At 41.5% G+C, this 24,509-nt stretch overlaps 1 protein-coding gene and 1 long non-coding RNA gene across 4 annotated transcripts; one reads left to right on the forward strand and one right to left on the reverse strand.

Annotated features, from left to right (window-relative positions):
• The first annotated feature begins 746 nt into the window (after positions 1-746).
• On the forward strand, positions 747-15,111 carry LOC125965774 (uncharacterized). The gene is made up of 2 exons (XR_011086646.1): positions 747-1,010; positions 14,196-15,111. It is a non-coding gene; the product is annotated as an uncharacterized lncRNA (long non-coding RNA).
• lhx2b (LIM homeobox 2b) lies at positions 13,575-23,773 on the reverse strand. 3 transcript variants are annotated; one of them, XM_049716478.2, is made up of 6 exons: positions 23,118-23,771; positions 22,641-22,803; positions 21,524-21,726; positions 20,401-20,771; positions 17,689-17,894; positions 13,575-14,531 (listed from the first exon to the last, which is right to left on the reverse strand). In XM_049716478.2, exons 2-6 carry the CDS (start codon positions 22,758-22,760, stop codon positions 14,241-14,243), a joined length of 1,191 nt encoding a protein of 396 aa, XP_049572435.1. In that variant the 5' UTR covers positions 22,761-22,803; positions 23,118-23,771; the 3' UTR covers positions 13,575-14,240. The 3 variants fall into 3 exon arrangements, with proteins under 3 accessions (XP_049572435.1, XP_049572434.1, XP_049572433.1); XM_049716477.2 differs by having other exon boundaries at positions 20,401-20,768; positions 22,641-23,773; XM_049716476.2 differs by having other exon boundaries at positions 22,641-23,771.
• Positions 23,774-24,509: the final 736 nt, after the last annotated feature.

The following is a 24,509-nucleotide window of genomic DNA, read 5'->3' on the forward strand; positions in this document are numbered from 1 at the left end:
TTTCAAAGTGAAACATACTACAAGTGCATACAACCATGAATCTTTTGAGAGACTTATCTTTAAAGTCAAGACCAAAGAATCGTGTGATGCATGTACAAATGGTAAATGTATCGCTGCTATTAAAGAGAAATCATGCTTTAAATATGATAGTTTCATTTATATATGTTCGTAAGAGAAAACTATCAAGCAAAAAAAGAAAGAATGTTTGCTGTTCGTGAAAAACAGCATGTTTTGCTTAATTTTGTACCTACAAATATTCCAAACAATATATAGTTAAAATATGTTTGCATCGGCGTCGAATTTAAAAAAAAATGCTTTTATTTTTTTGTTTGTTAAGTGCAACATTTTTACCCAATATGCGGCCGGAGATTCTGCATGTGAGAAAATATGTTTTCATTCTCTTTTCTATGCACGTGTGTTCTAATTTGTCACATGGCCAGGTAGTTGGCCACATGCTGGAAGTCTTCAATTTGCAGCTTATGTGTTCTCTACAAACACTTCTTCACCCAGTGTTCCAAGGAAGCTAGGTGAACCAAAATGCCAGTGACACCTATCCTCGGCTCAGACGTCATCTGTGAATAAACAGCGTGTCAGTCTGGCTGTACTCCTGCTGCCTGCAGACAGGCTCTGTCAGCGTCAGAGCAGGAAATGCCACCTCTCTGCTGACAGCTGCCTGTGCTGCATTCCCACCGACATTCAGGGGGAGAACCTGGCAACTCCCCACATCCACTCCATGAGCTGCCATGCAAAGTTCACATCCTCAAACTTGCTACGCACAGCCGTGCGCCTCACATTCTGCCCTGACAGCACTTCACTGTATATCTAAATAGAGCACGAGCCAGGCCTGTCCCTGGAAAACTTTTACATTCTGCTCCATTCAGGGAGGATTTGTCACTTGGGAAGAAGGATAATGAAGCTGTGTTTCTTCTCTGGTTGCTCTAGGCAGTCTTTCCAGCAAACATGGGGATAGCTGGATTGGATTAAATGAGCTCTCCTTCCTGTCTGTCAAGGTGAGGACAGATGAGTGTATTGGAGAATCTGAGTTTTGTGCTGTGGGACATGATCAAGACACAGAAACATAAATTAGAGGGTCCGGTATTTGGAACAAATCAAGTGAAATTCAATGACAATCATATTGACTGATTTCGGAAGGAAAAGGGCTTAAATGAAATGCTTATTTTCAGAACAATAAAAAATTACTCAAATTCAATCGACCTGAAGTATTTACTATATAAAGTATGGAATGGAATGTAGAATGTCAAATGCACAAATGATGCACGTCTGACCATCATCACGAGAGACCAGCATATCACCACATAACATAATTGCCTAAGTAATATTTCAATGTTTTTGGAAAATAGGAAAAAGATTAGAACACACGAGTATTTTTTTTTAATTAAATCCTAACAAAACCTTTAACCAGATGGGTGGATAAGCAAGCGGAAGGTAAAAGACACAAAGAAAAATAACAATGTATCATCTAATAAAATGTTTGTTCTTGTTTTCCAAAAATATTAATGATGGCAATAATGGCAATTTGCTGACTAGATTCAGTAAGTCCTAAGCAAGAATAAAATGAGCAATCATGGCAGTGGATTTTACTCCAAAGTAATCAAATACCAGCCACACCAAGGCATATTAAGAGAAGTTTAAGATGAGGAAAGAATCAGAAAAAACATTGACAGTGAGGTTAAAGTGGGCTAAATCTCAGCCCCATGTTTTACAGATAACATTTGTTTTGAAATACAAATGAAAATGGGCGACAGACACATAATTGTGGATAGAGCACTGTTCCGATGCCCTTCTGCCAATCCATTAAATAGTTAATATTTGCGAGCACGCATTTGCCAACCGAAGGGCATTTTCTAATCACTATACAGTTGTGAACAATTGTTTTATGTTTGGTGGGCAGCTCACCTCTACGCCAGTGTCGCCAGTAGTATCTGTTGTCCTTGTTGCGATAATGAATGAATTAAAGAGGTCAATGTTTGTTAAAACAATGTGAATTTGTGATAATTGTAATGGCATGTCTTAATTTAGTGACTGAAATGGATAAAAATACTGAAGATTTTAGAAAAATACTTGAAAAACTAAAAAAGTGGACAAATTCTTTCCAAGTCAGCAGATAACATCTTAATTGCATTCTGCCATGTATTTATGTCTATATCTTTTCATTGGAGGGTTGCTCCCACTAATTGGTCTTAATTGTTGGTAATACCCCCACGTCATTCTCCTTTAGGTCACCCGGCATGCAGCTAAGGAGATGCCCTTTTTATTGATGTGACAGCGTTAAATTGAGAACCTTTGGCGTTGTGTCAAAGCCTAATTAATCACTCTAATTTCATCTCTACATGCATCCTTGGCTATTGAGTGAATGTGATCAGAGGGAGAGTCATAACTGTGTTAGCTAAGCCTCCTCATGCTAATTAGTTTGTAGCCCAGAGATGGAGAGGCCCTACGGGTGAAAGGCAAGATGGTAAAGCTGGCCTAAATGACCATGTAATGACCAAGGGAATGGTAATCGTAACCCAGCTCATTTTCATTACTTATTACATTCAAGTTCTTTACCCTTTTCACCTCCGCCCCCCTCCATTAAATGGCACAAATCTCTCAGACAAGCCAAGGATAATGTGGTAGTCTCGTCCATCCCTCATCATCCTTCAGTGTCCGCCAGCCGAGACACTACTTTACCAGACCACCATGTGACCAACAACAATCTTTGTGTAAGGAATATGATGGCAAATGAAAAAAAAAAAATCCTTTTTTGTCTTAGAAAAATGATAAAAATAATATTTAGCATTTTATTCAGCTGACTAATGCCCAATCCTATATCTCCCTCTTAAACCTTTGTCTCACCCGTTCCCCTAACTCTTTGGAGAAACAAAGACAAATGGTTAAAAAACATACCTCGTTTCCCTCCGGAGTCAGCCAGTCCTCCTTCAAGGCTCTCCAATGCTGCTGTTCGCCTCCTAATCGGAGCTCATAAAAGGGAGCCCAATTCTGACCTGCCTTCACTGGCTCCCAGTACATTTTAGCGTTCATCTTAAGATACTTCTGTTTGTTAGCAAATCATTAATATACGGCCTCACCCCATCTTACCTCCGTGAGCTCCACACCTGGTGCTTCAGGTCTGCAAATCAGATGTTCCTGGAAGTGCTGAAGACTGAGTGGAGCCTCTGAAGGGACCAAGCTTTTACTGTTGCCGGTCATTCCCTCTGAAAAGACCGTTCCTTAAATGTTAATTGTATTGTATTGCTTTTTATTGTAATCTATTGTTTTGTGGCGTAGTGTAGTGTCATGTCACATCATGTATCATATTGTAATGTATCGTATTGTATATAGATGGTATAATATAGTAGTGTATCGTATTGTATTGTAACGGGCGGCATGGTGGGGCTCTGGTTAGCACGTCCACCTCACAATTCGGAGGTGCGGGATTCAATTCCGGCTCCGGCCTTCCTGTGTTCTCCCCGTGCCTGCATGGGTTTCTTTAAGGTACTCCTGTTTCCTTCCACATTCCAAAAACGTGCATGGTAACTGATTGACCACTCCAAATCCTCCATATGTGTGAGTGTGTGTGTAAATGTTTTTTGTCTATGTGGGCCCTGGGATTGGCTGATGACCAGTTCAGGGTGTCCCCCGCCTACTGCCCAAAGTCACCCTATCCCACGCTTCAGCATGTTCGTGACCCTCATTAGGATAAGCGGTTCAGATAATGGATGGATGTATTTTATGGTACTAATTTACAGTGCATACCACAATTTAAATGTGTGTACCCGATTATGCATACTGGAGAAGCAAAACAAAACATTTTGTATAAGTTTAAATAACTAGAAAAATTAAAAACTAATACACATATTTATTTGAGTACTTGTTAATACTTTACTTTATTTCTCTATATTTACTCATATGATTTCATAGTATTAGTGCAACTGAACATAGTGTATAATTGTTGGTTTTATTTTAAAATGCTATTTTAAAATGTTTACAGCAAAAATTTCAAGGACACAGTACATGCTTCAGTTTCTGTTGCATCATCATCCATCCATTTTCTATACTGCTTGTCCCCAAGGGGGTCGCGGGCGTGCTGGAGCCTATCCCAGCAGTTATCGGGCAGTAGGCAGGGGACACCCTGAACCGGTTGCCAGTCAATTGCAGGGCACACAGACAGGAACAACCATCCACCCTCGTATTCACACCTACGGGCAATTTGGAATGCTCAATCAGCTTGCCATGCATGTTTTTGTGATGTGGGAGGAAACTGGAGTGCCCGGAGAAAACCCACGCGGGTACGGGTAGAACATGCAAACTCCACACAGGAAGGGTCGGAGGTGGAATCGAACCAGCACCCTCCTAGCTGTGAGAAAAGTCAAAGTCAAAGTCAAAGTCAGCTTTATTGTCAATTTCTCCACATGCCAAAGACACACAAAGAAACCGAAATTTCGTTCCCCCCTATCCCACGGTGACAAGACATGGCTCACAACAGACAAACAAGTAAACAAGTATAACAAAAGCGTGCTGAATAAATACTGAATAAATAACACAACAATAAATAAATAAATAAATAAATAAATAAATAAATAAATAAATAAATAGGAGGAGCAGAAAAAAAAAGGGAGCAAGTGCGCGTACAGCAGACATTCCCGAAAATAGCGCAACAGTGCCGCACGCTACGCAGAAGGGGGTAGCGAGTTCAGGGCCCTAACAGCCTGGAGAAAGAAGCTGTTGGCGAGTCTGGTGGTGCGGGAGCGCAGGCTCCTGTACCTCTTCCCAGAGGGCAGAAGGTCAAACAAAGAGTGAGCCGGGTGACTCACATCTCTGGCAATCGAGGTTGCCTTGCGGGCGACATGGGAGGTGTAAATGTCCTTCAGGGAGGGTAGCGAAGCACCAATAATCTTACCAGCCGTATTCACTATGCGCTGCAGGGCCTTCAAGTTCTGTTCAGTGCAGTTACCACCCCAGACAGCGATGCAACTGGTGAGGACGCTCTCAATGGTGCCACGGTAAAATGTAGACAGGACTGCCTGAGGAGCACATGCACGCCTGAGCTTCCGCAGGAAGTACAAGCGGCGCTGAGCTTTCTTTGCCAGTGACGAGGTGTTTTCGGACCAGGAGAGGTCCTCACTGATGTGCACCCCCAGGAACTTGGTGCAGCTCACCCTCTCCACCACAGCACCGTCGATGATCAGCGGCAGGTGTGTTGTGTGACCCTTCCGGAAGTCAACAATCATTTCCTTGGTCTTATTGACGTTCAGCAGGAGGTTGTTGTCCCTGCACCACGTGGTCAGAAGGTCAACTTCCGACCTGTACCGAGTCTCGTCGCCCTTCGTGATGAGACCCACCAGAGTCGTGTCGTCAGCAAACTTCACTATGCGGTTGTCGCTGTAGGTCGCAGTGCAGTCATGTGTCAGCAGGGTGAAGAGCAATGGACTGAGCACGCAGCCCTGGGGGGCTCCCGTGCTCAGCGTGATGCTGGCGGAGATTTTGTCGCCAACACGCACCACCTGAGGCCTCTGACAGAGGAAGTCCAGTATCCAGTTGCAGAGGGAGGTACTGAGGCCCAGCTCGTCGAGTTTGCAGATGAGTCGCTGCGGCACAATGGTGTTGAAGGCAGAGCTGAAGTCCACAAACAGCAACCTCACATATGAGTCCTTTCTCTCCAGGTGGGTGAGGGCCGAGTGGAGGGCAGAGCAGATGGCATCCTCAGAGGACCGCTTGGCACGGTACGCAAACTGGAAAGGGTCAATGGTGGGGGGGAGAACGGACTTGATGTGCTCCATGACCAGCCGCTCAAAGCACTTCATGATGATGGGCGTCAGTGCCACAGGGCGGTAGTCATTGAAGCAGGACGGTGCAGGTTTCTTTGGCACAGGAACGATGGTGGCAGCCTTGAAACACGAGGGGACGATGGCCTGCTGCAGGGAAACGTTAAAGATGTCCGTGAAGACACCCGACAGCTCCCCAGCACAGTCCTTCAGCGCTCGACCCGGGATGTTGTCGGGGCCCGCCGCCTTACGGGTGTCAATAGCGGCAAGCGCCCTCCTCACACCGTCGGCAGAGAGGCGCAGGGGCTGTTCGTGTGGGGGGGGAGTGGACTTCAGTGGGCAAGTGCTGTTCTGGGCGTCGAAGCGAGCAAAGAAGCGGTTCAGATCGTTCAGCAGACGGACGTCGCCCTCACAGCTCCTCGGCGCGGGCTTGTAGTCCGTGATGGTCTGAATGCCCCGCCAAAGGCTACGTGCGTCCTTGCTGTCCTTGAAGTGGGTGGAGACCTTGCACGAGAACGCCTTCTTCGCTTCTTTGATGCCTCGGGACAGGTCGGCCCTCGCTGTCCTCAAGCCAGCCTCATCCCCCGCTCTGAAAGCCTTGTCCCTGGCCCTCAACAGTCTGAGGACAGCCCCCGTCAGCCACGGCTTCCAGTTCGCGCGAGTGACGACGGATTTTGAGCAAGTCACATCATCGATGCACTTTGTGATGTAAGAGGTAACAGAGTCAGTATACTCCTCTATGTCCGTCCAATCGTTGTAGGTGGCTGCCTGCTTAAATAAGTCCCAGTCAGGACTTATTTGCACCCAGGAAGACGTGCTAACCAGTGCACCACCAAGCCACCCTGTTGCGTCATCATTTAGAACTAATTAGGTACAAAGTTTGATCCAAGTTGATCGTACTATGATCTTATTATCTTTTCATTCATTTGCATATACCTGAAAGAATTCACACTGTAAGTTACCAATGCTCGTATAAGAGCAGCTGCTTGCCAGTGCATTATGCTCCAATTTAAATATGATCTGATTAGTCTACTAATTATGACTACGACAGCTAGCAAAATTATCATTTGTGGGAACCCTAAATATTTCTAGCCTCGATTTTGCCAACGTCTTGGAAGAGGAAGAAAAAAATCTGAGCGTATTGGTAAATTGCAGTAAGGAAATACGTACTTATATATAGATACACGTGTTTGCATTTGGGGAATAATGTCATTATTCTCTGTGAAAATGAATATTATATAATTCACTGTTTGTTGTGTCGTTACCCTGCCTCTGCTTACTGCCAGTGGGTTTGTTTGTGCTTATTAATGTAAAACCTTTATGTTATTGCTGCAGTCCCTTTAAGAGATACTAGACAAGGCGTGACGGGCGTGAGAAACACGGAAAGCGAAAAAGAACGACACGTCGTTGCGTATCAAAAGTAGAAACTGCCTCTTGTCTTTTCGCTCTGCAATTTCTATAATATCGTTCATTTAAATTGGGAAAAAAATTGGGTCCATGACCAAACCATAGAAAGTCGTGTAGAATCAAAGCGTGTAAAATGAAGGTTCAGCTGTATTTCATTCAGAAATATGTGAACAACGGGCATTAAACCCTTTGTAATATATTGTAATTTATTTTTTAGAATAATCCCACTGTGTATTTTAGCTATGGTGAATTGGGGCTGGTTTCCAGGTGCCCACTTCACAAGGCAAATGTACTCAAGCCTCCCATCATGTCGAGACTCAAGTGCATGCAATTATGAAAAGAGCATTCTGTGTTATTAATGTCTGATGCAATTCTTGAAATAAATTACGGATTATTGAAATGGAGCTGTTGTTTTAAGGAACAGTTACTTCATTTAGTCACTTTTATCCCACAACAGTTTATGAGTAAGCCTGAGAATGAGTAAGCCTATAGTCTGTGTACACATAAAACATGAGCCCTTCAGTTGCGGGAACTGTTTTTAAACCTCATTTAATGTGACTCATAGAAGCTGACCTGCACCCATCCTCTAGATTTTTTTTCTTTTTCAGTTTAAAAGTCATTTCAATGTTGAATAACGTCTACAGAAAGCCAACTCAGCTTCTGACAGAAGAAATGAAATAAAAATCCAGATTTTTCGAAGAGTAATTAACAGTTCAATGCATGAATAAGATTTTGTGATTATAGTTAGTCAAGTCAAGTCAAGTAAAGTTTATTTGTATAGCCCTAAATCACAGACAGTCTCAAAGGGCTTCACATAGCCAAAATTGACAATTATTCTCAAAGCATCCCCTGATCATAAGCTCCCAAAAGGGCAAGGAAAAACTCAAAAAACCCCTGCCAGGGGAAAATGAGAAACCTTGAGAAGGGACCACAGATGGAAGGATCCCCCTTTCAGGATCACCAGGTTATAATGGATGCAGAGAGTGCACAAGTAATACATAATATGAAAATCAATGAAAAAAAAAAAAATGGATGTCGGAGGTGCCCTCGATTGTCCTGGCAGTGTCCTCAAGGGGGCCGAGCCGCAGCTCCCCCATCCCGAACTGGTCCCCGAGAATCCAGCCAGCCGCTATCCGCTTTTGAGCCACCTAACCCCCTCCCCAGCCGGGGAGGAGGTGGGCAGAGAGAACAGAACAAACTCCGGCCAAATCGGCCATCACAAGTTAGTTAAAGGCCATCTCATAGAAATGTGTCTTTAAACGTGTCTTAAATGTTTCTACTGAGGTAGTAGTTCTAATATCCATTGGTAGGGCATTCCAAAGCTCTGGAGCCCGAATAGAGAATGCTCTAGACCCTGCAGACATTTTCTTGGCCCTCGGTATAACTAAAAGACTAGCGTTTTGCGAACGAAGGTTACGAGACGGAACATAAGGAACGACTAGGTCGACGAGATATGAAGGCGCTAAGCCATGCAGTGCTTTATAGGTTAGTAGAAGAACCTTGAAGTCACATCTTAAATGGACCGGGAGCCAATGTAATTCGGCTAATATTGGGGTAATGGGTTGAACACTTTATTTTAATATTTTTTGCAGTTCCTTTTCTTTTCATTATTATTGATTGATTAGTGCTGTATGATCAAATAATAGCAAAGAAGGGACACGATGGAGAACAAAATATGTCATGTTGGGATAATAGTGGCTGAAAACAATCCATCCTATCCTTTGTAGTGATGTCGTGAATAGCTGAGTCTCAGTGCCAGATTGCCAGCTGACTTCATATGAAGGGCAGATGCCATCCTGGACTGGTTGCCACTCAATCACAGAGCAAATACAGAGACAGACAGCCATTCACACTCATTGACAGATGAAGCCAAGCTGTCTGTAGGGGCACATAAACAGTCATTGAAGTTTTCTATCATGTCACATAATGACCGATAATATTACGTTTCAGTCAGATAACATTCTCCTGTTGGCTGTCTTTTTTCCAATGAAACAGGATAACTAATCTAGTTAGACACATGGAAATAATAAATGATTTTTACCTATAGGTAAAATTAAACCTTTTAAAGTCTCTTGAGTCACTCACTTCACAGTTCCTTGTTATTACAATGTGCATCTTACTTTATTGTAAAGGATCTAATCCTGATCCCATCTGAACATAAGCAGGCAGCCTAGTAGTGGATTTTATAGCTACAATTATGTTTTGTATGTGTCATGGTTTCCCTTGTCTTTTCAGTCAATCTTGGCCAAGATGTCTAGGTATCTGGTTTGTTGGATATGATGGATTTTGCTGGGTAGCAGGTCCGCCTCACAGTTAGGAGGGTGCGGGTTCGATTCCACCTCCGGCCCTCCCTGTGTGGAGTTTGCATGTTCTCCCCGGGCCCGCGTGGGTTTTCTCCGGGCACTCCGGTTTCCTCCCACATCCCAAAAACATGCTTGGTAGGCTGAATGAGCACTCCAAATTGTCCCAAGGTGTGAGTGCGAGTGCGAATGTTTTTTTTGTCTCTGTGTGCCCTGCGATTGGCTGGCAACCGGTTCAGGGTGTCCTACTGCCCAATAACGGCTGGGATAGGCGCCTTGCCTACTGCCCGTGGGGACAAGCGGTATAGAAAATTGATGGATGGATGGATGGATGGCTGGATGGATGGATGGATGGATGGATGGATGGATGGATGGATGGATGGATGGATGGATGGATGGATGGATGGATGGATGGATGGATGGATGGATGGATGGATGGATGGATGGATGGATGGATGGATGGATGGATGGATTTTATGCTGTCCGAGAGTATCATACTATTGATGGCTCCAGTTATCAATCACTTCATCAGATTTTATTTACCGTAATTGCCGGACTATAAACCGCACCGGATTATAAACCGCACCAGCTAAAATTCGGGGATATTTCAGCTTTTTTTCTTACATAAGCCGCACCGGACTATAAACAGCACGTGCACACGAGTTTTTTACAAAGAAAGACAGTACATAGAAAGCTTTTTTAACGTTTTAATAACATACTTGAACATGTCTTTCTAAACATTGCCTTTGACGCAGCAGTAGTACCGCAGCAACGCGGAAGTGTGCACGCGAGTTATTAGCAAAGAAAGACTGGACACAGAAAGTTTTTTTTAAAGCTTTAATAACATACCTTAACATTTCTTTCCAAACACTGCCTGTGATGCGGCAGTAATACCGCAGCAACACAGAAGTAACACAGCAAAGTCACTGAGACGCGGCGGTAACACAGCAGCAACACAGCAGCAACACGGTAGCACAGCACTAACAGGGCTGGTTAAAAAAAAAACATACCAGTAAAAGTAAAAAAAGAGCCGTCTTAATCTTCCTCCTGTGCACTGAAACCATCGAAGTCTTCCTCCTTAGTGTCCGATTGGAATAGCGTTAGATATCCTTCGCCTCACACTTTCTCAGTCTCTCTTTCATCGTCGGTTTTATGCATTTCTTCGAGTGTGAAGAGGGTCTGTTCATGCTAATCTTATTCATGCACGAAGCGCTAAATTACATTAAACTAGCGAGCGACACGTATAGCTTAAAAGCGGCATCGTATGTATTTCTTTTGTCCCCCATAATGACGGTTTGTGTATAAAAGCTTCCTGTCTTTGTGTGAATGCGGGTGTGTGCATGATGTGCGAGACGATCACGTCTTCTTCGGCGTATTATCTCTTCTTCGTCTGTCTCGCTCTTGCTTCCTGCTAGAGCGCCCCCTGGAGACCGGAGGCCGTAAAAATCCATAAGTATGCTCCAGAGTAGACACAAGATAATGCCATCAACATCGACTGCCTTTGGCTTAAAAGCGGCATCATATGCATTTCTTTTGTCCCCCATGATGACGGTTTGTGTATAAAGGCTTCCTTTCAGTAATGTCCGACTTGATCGCGTTCTGCGTGATGCGCGAAATGTAAACACAAACTAGCGCGTCTTCTTTGGCGCATTATCTCTTCTTCGCCTGTCTCGCTCTTGCTTCCTGCTAGAGCGTCCCCTGGAGACCGGAGGCCGTAAAAATCCATAAGTACGCCGCACCGCCGTTTAAAGTTCAAGGTAACCTTCTGAATAAAATGCATTAAAAGTTCACATTCATTACAACTTGTTTTTGGTGAGTAAAATGTCAGAACAATTGAATTTAAATGCTGATTGATTGGGTTTTAATACAATGCAGATGGTCCAAACAGCGCCACTGCTTTGTGTAATCTCTGAGTGATATGGCAGAGTAAGAGAAAGGGTTTAGAGCACAGGTGTCAAACTCAAGGCCCGAGGGCCAGATACGGCCCGCCACATCATTCTATGTGGCCCGCGAAGACAAATTGTGCATCAAATTCGTGTGTCATTACTAGAATTCACTCTTAATAATATCTTCTTTTTTTTTTTTTTATATTTGACCAGTTTTTACTCGTCTGATTTGAAAACGAGTGTTAAGAGTAAAAGTGATCAAGTCATCACAAAAATCACGAAAAAAAATCTTATATAAGCCGCACCTGACTATAAGCCGCAGGGTCCAAAATTATGGAAAAAAGTCGCGGCTTATAGTCCGGAAATTACGGTATATAGCCCTTTACAACAGCCAACTGGGACCCGAAATGCTTTACAACAGGATAACTAGAAATTGTTTGGAGGCTTATAGCATCATTTAGATTCTTATAGCAAGTTGTTGATGGGCGTAGGGCTACTCTCGCCTGACGTGCGTGGGCAGCGTGGTATTGACTCCCACTCAGTGATGTTGTGGATGTCGGTGTGGATGATTGTTTGTGCCCTGCAACCAGCTGAGGGTGTAGGCCACCTTTTCCCCGAAGTCAGCTGGGATAGCAACCTGTCACCCTGTACAGGATAAGCGGTGTTGAAAATGGATGAATAGATTCATACATATTGTTATACACACTTATTTTACATTTTGAAGGCCGATAAAGTATTTTTTCAATTTATCTTTTATATCACTGACATGGCGGACACAGTCACAGTCAGGAAATACAAATTCAAATATTGGAATGCTCTGAAAATGGCATATTGCTTGCTTGCTCTGCTTGTTTAGGTTTATGCATGAAATTATTTTTCTCCTGCATCTCCAAAACATTTTTCTTAACTTTATTCGGCACTCAAAACTTACTACTGGCATGCATGATAGTTATTTCTCTATACAGTATGTACTCTACGATTGACTGGTGATCAGTCATGGGTTTACCACGGCTCAAGCATGTTGCAAGCTGGGATAGGCCCGAGTTTCCCGGAGCCCTAATGAGGACAAGCTGTATAGCAAATGGATAGCTGGATGTTTAACTGTGAAAAAAATATTACATCCCTCCACTACACACAAGTTCTTTGTTAAACCATTTAGCTGAACCAGTTTAAAAGCAATATTTTTAATGGGGAATGTTCCACCAAATACAATACCTAAAATCTCTGTTGTTGGTGCCCTGAGACACTTTTCATTTCCAGTGAGAGACTGGCTATGAACAACACCCCCTTTTCTTTAATGATTTCCTTTTATGGTGGGCTGTCAACCACTTTAGCGACTCAGCTTTGGCACAAATGCCCCAATAAACACTTTTTTTCTATTTTAAGAAGCAATTATCTTTAAATGAAAAGTAGCTTGCCTTTGTTTTGTTTTTTGTCCACAAGATCATTCATATCTAATATGTGATTCATGAATGTGATGTTATTACATTAATGTGATTTCCTAATCCTTTTGTTGCACCTAAATATTCTTTTGTATGATTCAGTCTGGCACAAGAAACTGGGAGGTACTTAGAATCGGTTCAGAAAAGGAGTGCTTTTACTGGCAAGTTGCAGTTTACTGTGAATTGCACAGACATAGTTTACTGTAAATCTTTTAGTCTGTAAGTTTACTTGGCTCTACATATTTCAAAATGGTGTACAATCTGACAATCTTTGTGTTTTATTTAGTCATGTGTTAAATACACAGAATAATTTGCCTCCCAAATTGTTCAGATGGGTACATTTGATCTCACTATGGAGATGTGAAGACAGATTTTCTAAGTGATGTTGTCAGTTTTGTTTGGATTTGGATAGTTTTAAATCAAGACGCTGGAGTATTTGTGACAATTGTGAGCTCAGTAATTAACTAGCCAAAACACTTTTGCTGCCCAGAAATAGATAAAAAAATACTTCAGAGATCCCATGTATCAAAATTATTTCAACTCATCATTTTCATTCAAGAACTAACTAATTCCATTGAGCAGTTTTAATAATTTCATTCTCGGTCTGACATTCACCTTGAAATTTAAATTAAGTTTACATTCACATCAAAAGCTCTTCAAATTTCTGACAGTGATATTATAGTGAGGGTTTCATTGCCATGATGTTGTTGAGTTTCATATGTCCTCATGTGAAGGCAACTTTGGGATTTGGTTAAAGATCTAATTGCAGCAGGGTAGGAAAAATATTTTAATTGTATTTTCACATCTCTACTCAAGCATAAACAATTTAAGTTAAAGCATCGCAAGATGTGGCCTCCTGTAAAGCAGTGCCGAAACAAAAACACACGTAATCACTAGCAATAAACACAGTCACCCATACACATAAGCCATGAAGGTCATTTTCTCTCCTGAGACAAACCATTCATGTCTGATCTTGCACATCACTTACACGAAATAGAATACAGGCACGTTGCAGTGCGAGGGTATTTTAACCGGTGTTTAATCTCAGATTTTCACAAAGAAAAAAAAAATTACAATTCATCTAACAATGACTCTTGTACAACAACATAAATACTGTTTTGGAAAAATTCCAAAAATTGAGCTGTTTTTTTCTCTTCTTAGTCACTTTCTGTAAACATTGAAAAATGCAAATCAAGTCTTCTCAGTTCTCAACAAGACAATATCTAAATAACAACAACAGTTCCATCCGTGAGGCTTGGCCGCCTCAGTCTGCAAAGTCGGTAAATGGGCTCAGAGAAAATGTTGACCCTTTCCTTTTTTTCTATTTTTTTGTTTCTGTTACTTTCACTTTTCTAATCTTAATGTTCAAAGGAGTCAACTTTGTTTTCAACTCAGCAGGGTGTAGCAGAGGAAGGGATGGTTGCAATCAGGCTCCGTTCATCAGAAAAGGCTAGTCAGTGTGGTCTGTGACGGGCTCCTACACTCGTGAACGTCCATGCTGCCTGCGACTGAGGTAAGCACAGACGTTACTGTGGGCATAGTGGGGTTGGTCAAGTCTGTCAGGGTGGTGGGGGTGCTGGAGGGGCTCATGGAAGCATTTGAGATTTCAGAGGCCGGTCCTGACGGCGTGCCTCCCGGCAGTGTGGAGCCGTCGGAGGTCTTGTCTGCACCAGTACTTTCTTGTCGCAGAAGGTTCCTCCTGAATTTGGCTCGAGCGTTCTGGAACCAGACCTGCAAAGTTAAATAAAATCATTTGCAGTACCGTCCAATGTATTTAGTAATCACATTCACACAGGTTCACAACATGTTTATATTTTTACAGTATCATACATAAATACACACGAATAGGATCACAAATTGTATCTGACTGCACCTACAAATTAGGATCACAAATTGTATCTGACTGCACCTACAAATATTTTCAATATCATCAGAACAATTGTTACAGCTGTAAAGCATGAACATGTGCACAATGTGCTGCTTTTTCCAAAACAATACAATCACATTTAAGTAGTTGTGGATGTGCAAGCAAATGTGACAAAAACAAATCAATAATTAACCTTGATAGCTGCAAGTAGCAAATGAAAATGCTGAATTACACTTCTATTCATGCTCTTTTCTTTCAAAAAAAAAAAAAATCCCTGTCTGATTTTCACTTACAACTGTACAAAAAGGAATTACGGGTTTTCAAATTAAGAAATGAGTGTCTTTCTCAGTGTGCTTTGTAATAGTGTGTGCCTCCCTATGCAAGACAAAGATGAATGAAAACCCTATACAGCGGAGGCTAAGAAATAAAGCGCCAGACTGTCTATTCAAGTGTGAAAGTGCCTTCATTTTCAAAACGCAAACCCATTCAACCAGTCAATGCACATAGCACCCATATCCGCAAAATCTTGGAAACATTTTCATGACAAAATAAACATGCACACATTTAGCAAGTATGAAACTTTTGAGCAGCTCAACATTGTTCAAGTCTTCTATGATAGCTTTTCAGCAGCTCAACATTGTTCAAGTCTCAATATATACTCTCAATATACGCTAGGCCTCATTTGCAACACAAACATGAACTCGTGCTTCCACACAGTCACAATTGACCAATGGCATGTGATTGCACACCTGACACCATCGGGCAATGTAACTGCAGGAGAAACACTTTTCACTTTTCACCCATACAAAGTTAGTCGTGACGAAAACGAGAATGTTGCCCTAGAATACAAGGTGGCTTACTTTACCCAAGAGTAAAAGACAGTAGTGATAGATGACATCACGCAATTACACTATATTAAGTTGAAGGGGACGGACATTGGATATTAGCATTAGCTATAAACGCTGTGAGGCTGTACGTTTATGCTTGTTTTTTAGTTGTCTATGTTGCAAAATATGTCCCTACACAAATAAACATGAAATGAAATTAAAAAAATGCCATTCTGTAACCTGCAGCGTTGCTATATTATGCAGCACTTTGTAATTCCTCCACAGCAACTCGACTGGTTAAAAGTTTTGATACACTAAATTGAAACTCTTGAATCGCGCTGGATTGGATAAAGACACAGCAATAATCATTTGTGAAAAGGGCCGTCGGTCTCATTCTCAAATAGCCACAGACTGCTACTCTACACAGTTTAAAAGCTCTACAACTATTACCAACACTCCTTTATTTTTTATAACAAAGAGCGGAATTCGATTAAATTGAAATTATTGGTGAAATAATTTCACTGATGATTCTAGTTGAAAAATCTATCATGTGTCTTCATCTTCTTCGACAAATCCTGCCATTATGGATGTAAAGCATGTTCAACCCTGTGTGTGTTAACTTAAATTCACAGACCAAGCAAACAAAAGTACATTTATCATTCCATTATCATTATGTTTTACGCTGTTTGCCCTCCTTTGGGTCAGGTTGTGCCTATCCCAGTTGAATTTGGGACAAGTCATGTTACACCCTTGACTGATCGCCAGTCAATCGCAGCTATAAACGGTATCCACTTCACATCATAAGAAGAAAAATAATTGTCTCAACAAAGCCTATTATTTTCAGACATCAAGGTAAATAAAATAGGGATGTAAGGTCTATAATGCAGCACAAATAAGACAGGAAAGATGTTAATAAATTCAAATGCAAATTGCACATCCTTCAGAAGTTGCATTTGAATGTTGAGGTATTGTTGCAAAATGTAAGTCACATCAAAGACGCTTGCAATAATTTGTGTAAATACTTGGTCCGCAACATTCACACCCATTTATTCACAGTTGGCAAGTTGCCAGTTAATATAAAACTTAAAAATTACATACACTATACAATTATAATCTTTCAAATGAAATGAAACGATTAAATTTGAATTGACCATTTTCCTTCTTTTTTCTCATTTTTGTCGTATCAAATTCATCATTTTCCGGTTATTCAGCAGCAGACTTGGCAACAGCCTCTTTGCCACTGAGAGCAAGTGATGGAATCATGCATGCAGCCATGGGAAACGAGCAGGGGGAGAAGCACATCAGCTGGAATAGCAGGCGTGAAAACTTGAAAGCATCAAAGCAAAACGACTGCTTTGTTTTCTGCAAGCGTTAATTAAAACAGTAGAATGAATTGTCAAATTGTCTCATCCCCGTGATGATTTTACCGCTTGCCTGTGGAATTCTGTTGTAATCCCTCTTCTGTGACATTAAACAGGTTTTGGTTTTCATCCCTCATTCCTCATCATATCACTTATTCCCTTGATATATTTCATGCTTCCCCTTTCAGAAAATTGTCATTTATGCTTCAACGTTGTGCAATTTAAATAGAACAAACTAAATATTTTTTTGCATCATTATTTGCTCAGAGTGCGGTTTTCACCACATGATTAGTAAATGCAATGCAAAAGAGATGTTGAGCCAGTTGTGCTTCTTTTCAGGACAAAATATTAAGAGTTTATTTAGAGTGCTGTTCTACAATTTGGCCCATCAGTGTTTATAATTTGTTACATAATGCGTTTCTCTGACTTTGCTTTTAAACACCAACAAAAACAGAAAGATTGAGACATAATGAAAGTCAAGACTAACACTTTTAATTTAAGAGCTTTCACAAAAAAATTGAAATTTACCATTTGTGCAATAAAGCTAAGTGTAAATTTAACCATTATCTGTCGTATTTGGCTGAAAATTATTGGCAGCCCAAAGACTGGAAGCAATGGAGATCACGTTGAAGATGTTTTACAGCAGACAACTTATTGCATAATGTATTTGGTTTTTGTCATGCAACACTTACTTTTGGCTTCAGTAAGTGAAAAGTATTCTCCGTTTGCTTGGTTTAAGACATCTGAATATGTGGCAGTGTATAAAGGCGATATTAAAAAAACAGCCTGTCCGAAACACATTTGGACCTAACTTAATTTATTGTAATGTGTACCTGTAAGACCCGCTTAGTGAGGCCTGTCTTCTGGGCGAGCTGCTTGAGGTCCTTGGCGTCTGGGTTATGGTTGATGGCAAAGTAGGACTTCATGGTTCTCAACTGGTGGTGTTTGAAGGATGTCCTCATGCGCTTGGTCTTCTGACTGGAGCTATACTGGGAATCCCTGTCCATAGACTCGCTGTCATTCTCATTGCAGCTCAACGCTGCAGGCCAGCAGGGAACAAGAAAAATAGATGACTACACAGTGGGAAGAGTGATCTGGTCATTAATTGTTGTCATTTTTATTTATATTTGTTGCATTCATTCCCAGCATCTCCTGGCATCTTATGGCTTTAATGTGCCAGTAGTAACAACACACTTACTCCCATCAAACAGTGTTCTATTTTGTGGCATTAATTCATCAACATCCTCTCAAGCTTGGCACATAAATCCAATAACCAAATACTAGAATGTATGTGCAGTATTTATGTAAACAAGATGAGCATGGGAAATATGTCATTTAGAAATGTTTTGAATCACAGTATTTTTAATTACCCAAAACAACCAGGTCCCACTTGAAACAGTGCCGGTGACGTTAGTTACAGCTACTTATCCTCTAAACCTTGTTGCTCTACATCTTCTTTCTGTCTTAACCAGGAAGAAGTGCTAGCCAAGCTTTAGTACACACTCGCTCATATTTGTCCCAGTCTGCAAATTTCTTGGCACTGGCCAAAGTGTTGCTGCGTGCATAACAGTTCGTGTTCAATATCTTAACGCTGCAAATGATGAATATCAAGTGAGTGAAAAGCGTCAAAACAACACGTCTCTTAATTAGTGCATAAACACCACGCAGAACAAATGCTGCCTTTTACAAAAAACATATGCTGCAGTATTTTTAACCGAAAGCAATCTAAGAGTGTGTCTGATGGTCGCTTGCTTCTGCGAGTCTCATCGAGTGTGTTCAGAAGTTAATGCACACGCGCCACGTGAACCCTCGTATATTCTACCATACAGGTAAAGTTGGATGTGGTTTCTGGTTCGAAGCAGAAGAGGGCGCGCTGCGTCTTTACTCTCATCGAAGGTTTTTTTAATCTCTGCTATAGTTTCTAGAGTCTTTTTTTTTTTTTATCTAAATGGACAAGAATATGTTTTCTGGCATGAATAATCTACATGACCAACGTAGGTATTTAATCGATATAATCGATTTTTTTAAAATGATAGAAAAACAAAGTATTTTTAACATCATCACTGTTTTTTTTTTTTTTTCCAATAAACATTTTTTTTTCCAAGAACACGCCGCAAACGCACGGACACGCCCGCGCACTTCTCATGTATAAAGTTGATTAAACTGTGTGCGCGTATATTGTATTATAAACGGTATATGACAAAACCGTGGCAATAATAACCTTTATCCAGCCATCCATTATCAACACAGATTGTCCTGGTCAGGGTTGCTGGTGGTGCTGGAGTCTATCCCAGCCGAAATCGGGCGAAAGGTAAACTAGACCCTAAACTGGTCGCCAGCCAGTCGCAGGGCACATCCAGAGACGAACAATGAACAGCCAGCAATCGATCCCACGCTGTTCACCCACAAATCAGGCGGATGTACCTCTACATCATCAGAGCTTTAACTTGGAATCCCTCAAGCAAATAGTGCTCTATGAAACTGATGAATAACAATGAGAAAGCACAATGAACAACATTGGCCACGTCCCAGTGCAAAAAGCCTGCGTATGCGTGCGCGCGCGTGTGTGTGCGTGCGTTCCCGTGTGTACGTGTGTGTGTGTGTGTGTGTGCGTGCGTGTGTGTGTGCGTGCGTGCGTGCGTGCGTGCGTGCGTGCGTGCGTGTGTGTGTGTGTGTGTGTGTGTGTGTGTGTGTGTGTGTGTGTGTGTGTGTGTGTGTTGGGGGGTCTGCAGATGTCTATGGAGCCAGACAAGTGGAAAAGTTGAATGCTGGCGCAACATCAAAAAGTTCCCCTTCTAATCCCATGGAGGACGATAAACTAATGCTAACTTTAAATCATACATATTCCTGTCTTGTTAGGTTGTTAGGCTAAGCATTAACTCTGTTAGTGTGGAGTTGGTTCTGTCTTTAAAATACCAAATAATGGTGAAATTGTGCGTGTTTCCAGAAATGTGTACTCATAATGCATTGGGCGACTAATTTATTTTGTAATATGGTTCTCGATTGTGCGTGTAGCGAAAATATTACTTTGCTTTGTTTGGACAGTTTATTACTGACGTCCATAATGCGACTTCAAAATCAAAACGTCGTTAGTATGAAGGCAGACGATGTCTGAGCTCGAGAACAACTAGGGCAAGTACCACACCGTAAAGGGCTGAACGTAACTTTATGGAAACTATATTGTCCACAAAATAAGACACGCCCTCTCAAACACGCCATTGTGAAGGAGCTGCTGATATAAATTTGACAAACACTAAGAGATAGGCTACTGCACTCCCCCATTCCAACTCATAAAAAAGTCGATTGATATTAGCTGGTCACGTAATAGCTCGAAGCGTAATAACCTACTTTGCCTTGACTTTCATTTGCATATCATTGGAAATAAAAAGGTAAATAAATAAAACTATAATAAATGTTGTTGAGTTTTCAGATTTTACTTTTTATTTTACTTACAAGTTAAATAACCTGCTGTTCCCTATTCGTTTTTTGCTCTTTATTTTAATTTTATTTTTTACTTATCAAAGCTCTTCGCGTGTCCTTCTTACCTGCGTTATATGCTGCCAGTTCTGCTCCGGGTCCAGGGCTCTTCCTTTTCCTGGGCCGGCCTTTCTGCACTGTCCCCACTCCGTTGAAGTAGGATAGTCCGAGCGTGTTGGCCGGGCCCAGGCTCTTATGTGGCACCACATCCGCGTGATTAAAATGTGTCTGATAGTCTCCCTGGATGAGAGTCTCGAAGTGCAGCCGACAGTACACCAGACTGTCCTTCATGCCAAAGTGGTCCCCGGTGGTGAGCATCTTGCTGCAGGTAGTGCATGTGAAGCAGTTGAGGTGGTAGACTAGATCCCGGGCGCGCATCACCATCTCCGAGGCAGAGATGCCGAGATGACAACGAGCGCATCTCTGCACCGAAAATCTTCTGCGGGCGACACAGAACCCCATCAGCGGCTGGAAACGCATACAATCGAGCTCAGGGGGCTACCGCTTTTACACGACATGCCACTGTGGTGCGGTCATGCAGCCAACAGGCGAAAGTTTTTTTCTTTAACACGCAAATTTTTAATTACTACAGCTTGAGGCAAATATATATAGGAGCGGTTTTGCAAACAATAAGAAAATATTCGAGTGAATAAAACTTTCTTTCTTTCTTTCTTTCTTTCTTTCTTTCTTTCTTTCTTTCTGTCTTTCTTTCTTTCTTTCTTTCTTTCTTTCTTTCTTTCTTTTACCTCAATGTGAAAATATTAACCTACGGGACTGCGAAAAGGTGGGCAGTCAAGGTAAGCCAGAACACAGTAATTGATCAAGTTTCAACTTTCTTTCATTTTGTATTTTGAAGCGTATTACCATTTGTTTCCCTGCAGTGTGTTTCAGACTAAACGGCACACAATAATGGCTCCCAAAATGTTCATTCATATAAACAACAGCAGAAACACTTTAAGAAATAGATATTTCACTCGTGCTTGTACTTTGACCTAATTTTAGACACAAATTGGACAGACCCACTACTGGGGCAATTCGGCCCAATTGGATCGTTTTTCAACCAAACAACTAAAATGTTGTGGTTGTTCTGTAAGACAAAATAATTTAAATGTTTTTTTTTTTTTTTTTTTTTGGCAAGACGAACAGCATGAGGGGTCTTGTGGGTGCAGCGTGGCTGCAGGGCCTTCCTACCTGTAATAGTCCTCCTTACAGTAGATGCTGCCGTCCTTGCTGAAGCAGGTGAGTTCCGACTCCAGGTTGAGTTTGCACTCGCAACACTTGAGGCAGCGCATATGCCACTGCTTGTCGACAGCCAGCAGGTAGTAGCGGTCCGCGATCTTCCTTCCGCAGCCTGCGCACAGGGCCACGCGCTCTGTTGTCAGGCACGGCATGGCCTGTTGTCAGCGGGGAACACGCACGAGGACGCAGTCAGCACGTCAGACACTTGGTGTGTTTGCAACATCTCGTTAAGCATGGACCAAAAACAGTAGACGTCGTTCGAATTTTGATTCAAACACTAACTAGTTCTTCACAATTATGAATTCTTAAAAAAGTCTTGATTTTTAAAGAGTACAGATTCAAAAATGTAACGCTCTCATATAAAATCACAATAATTAAACCTGCCAGACATCCATTAAAAAAACAGAATCATAATTCATGATTGCAGTCAATATTTACTTCATTGTTATCATTATATTGATGATAATTATTATAATATTTATTACTATTTGTATGGAACAAATTACTTGTCCCCCAAAACAGCACATCTCACATCTATATATCATTCGGAAATCGGATGTATAGTTCAATTTATATGTGACATTAAGTTGTTTTATAGAGGGACTATCATGCAACAAATATTATTGTCGATGTAAGTTATGTATTTCAGAATTTCCCAAAAAAATACAGGTATACAAATTACGTTAGTGTTCGTTTCTATTTTGTTCATGAATGTTTCTCATAGGAAAATCCACACATGCAGCTTTCCATTTTTTGATATTTGATTTATTTATTTGATCGATATATATTATTATTATTATTATTATTATTATTATTATTATTATTATTATTATTATTATTATTATTATTATTATAGTTGTAATGCGTATTTGTGACTTTATGCGAGTAAATATTTTTTTTAGATCGTTTTCGATGTCGAAGTCCGTGGTGGAAGTTTGCTGCCTTTGCATCCACGAAAGCACTGCAACATCAACTATTTGATGAAGATTGAAGTTTCTTCACTGAAATCTCAGAAGCCGCTATGCAGTGTGCAATAAACAACCCCAAAAATGAAAGAAATTGCTCATACCGTCTCCGACTCGCCCATATCGATAGCTGAGCTGATGGCCGCTGACTCGCTCTTTCCTCTCCGGTCCATTTCTTCCACCACGCCGTGCACGTCGCCTCCGGGGAGGCCATGGAAAAGCATTGTTGCCGCCGATGGGAGAATACTAAAACTATTCTCTTCGGATCTAAAAGCCAAGATGTCCATCAGAAGAAAAAGCCACTTGCGATTGTGTCTTTTATTTTTTCAGGCTTTTCCTTGTTGACACGACAAGTTAAAAATCCAGATCAGGGAGGAAAAAAAAGAGGGAAAATTTGACACGTGTTCTCCTTACTACTTATGATCCGCCAATGGAAACTCTTTTCTGGATATCATTCATTCTGATTCAGATTATTCATTCGCAATTAACAGTGACGTTTATGAATTTTGTCTCCGTAGTGATCCACATTTTTTCTATGACTAACTGATATTGCGAACATTTCTGCCATAAATAAAACGTACCAAACGACCGGGCTATGTTGCTCTTGGTTCCGATGTCTTGTCCACTAAACCAGGGAGTGAGATTTCAGAATTCGAGTCTTAAAATTCCTCCCCTTCACTCTGTGCAGTTTGAAGGGAAGCAGCGGAGACCCCCTGCATCTCCCAATTAAAAAATAAAAATAAAAAAATAAAAAATAGAACAAAAACAAAAAATAATCCAAAGGATTTGACAATGTGGGCGCAGCTCCCTCTTCTTTAGGTTCAACAGTCCGGATGTTATGGCAAGCTATGTGTAGATGACATTAAAAAATAAAATATATAAAATATATATATATATTGTATTGTGCAGTCCCCTCGGAGACAAGCGTTGTTTTTTCCTCTCTTCACGGTTGCCTGTTTACATTGCTGTTATGTCTCCTGCCAGAGAGGCCGCATAACACGTGCGTACAAGAGGAGGAGCTGTCTACTTGTTTCTTGCCCCCCTAAATCGCCGAGCCTCTTTCTCACATCTACTTTAGACTCCTGCTCCTTATCAACGAGGCCTAGTTGCGTCATGACGCACCGGGTGAGTTCATTGGCTGGGCCGCCGTCATCGAAGTATACGCCGAGTTACTTGAACGAGCGAGAAGCCTGGGAGCACCACGTCTCGTCTCTTCTCGGTTAAAATGCGTGGACCGCCACACACACCATGAACTGGAGCTCAAATCCTGCGACGAAATAAGAGACGGGCTGTGCGCACAAAACAGGTCTGTTGGGACCTTATGACGCAAAGTTTCTCCCAGCAACCTCACAGCAGCAGTACTTGATTAATTCTTCGTTAGTTCCCCCCCCCCCCCCTTTGTTTGCATTTATTTTAAAATTTCCTTTCAAACAGTCAAAAACACATGGGCTGTGTTATTATCTTATATTATACAAATTATTCTTCTAAATATTCCAATTATGATGATGAAGATTATTATTATTATTATTATTATTATTATTATTATTAGTATTATTATTATCAATGTACAATCACTCACCAAGTGTCTCAATATTAGGACGCCCCTCGATCCCTCCTCAAAATTTCCCTCACAAAACCAACGAAAAACAAGAGGGGGCGGGGGACAGTCACGTCCTGGACTTGATTTAATTGTCATTTGTGCATTTGTGAGCAGACAGCGAGCACTTGGTTTAGCAACAGGGACTACACCACCGAGAGGAACTGATCCACTCATTCTAATTAGCTCTCCGCTCTTAATTGGGCGGGGACGAATGGACCTGGTCATCAGTGCTCTCAAGGAGAAGTTTGATCCGGCACGCATAGGGATAAAATTATTACATTATTACAGTTATATACAGTTATTACATCACCGCTTTGCCTTTTGTTCACCTATAAAAAGGTACATCGACCGTATAAGGCTGATATAGTATTTT

The sequence above is a fragment of the Syngnathus scovelli genome, chromosome 3, assembly GCF_024217435.2.
Source record: "Syngnathus scovelli strain Florida chromosome 3, RoL_Ssco_1.2, whole genome shotgun sequence".
In the NCBI taxonomy this organism is placed as follows: domain Eukaryota; kingdom Metazoa; phylum Chordata; class Actinopteri; order Syngnathiformes; family Syngnathidae; genus Syngnathus; species Syngnathus scovelli.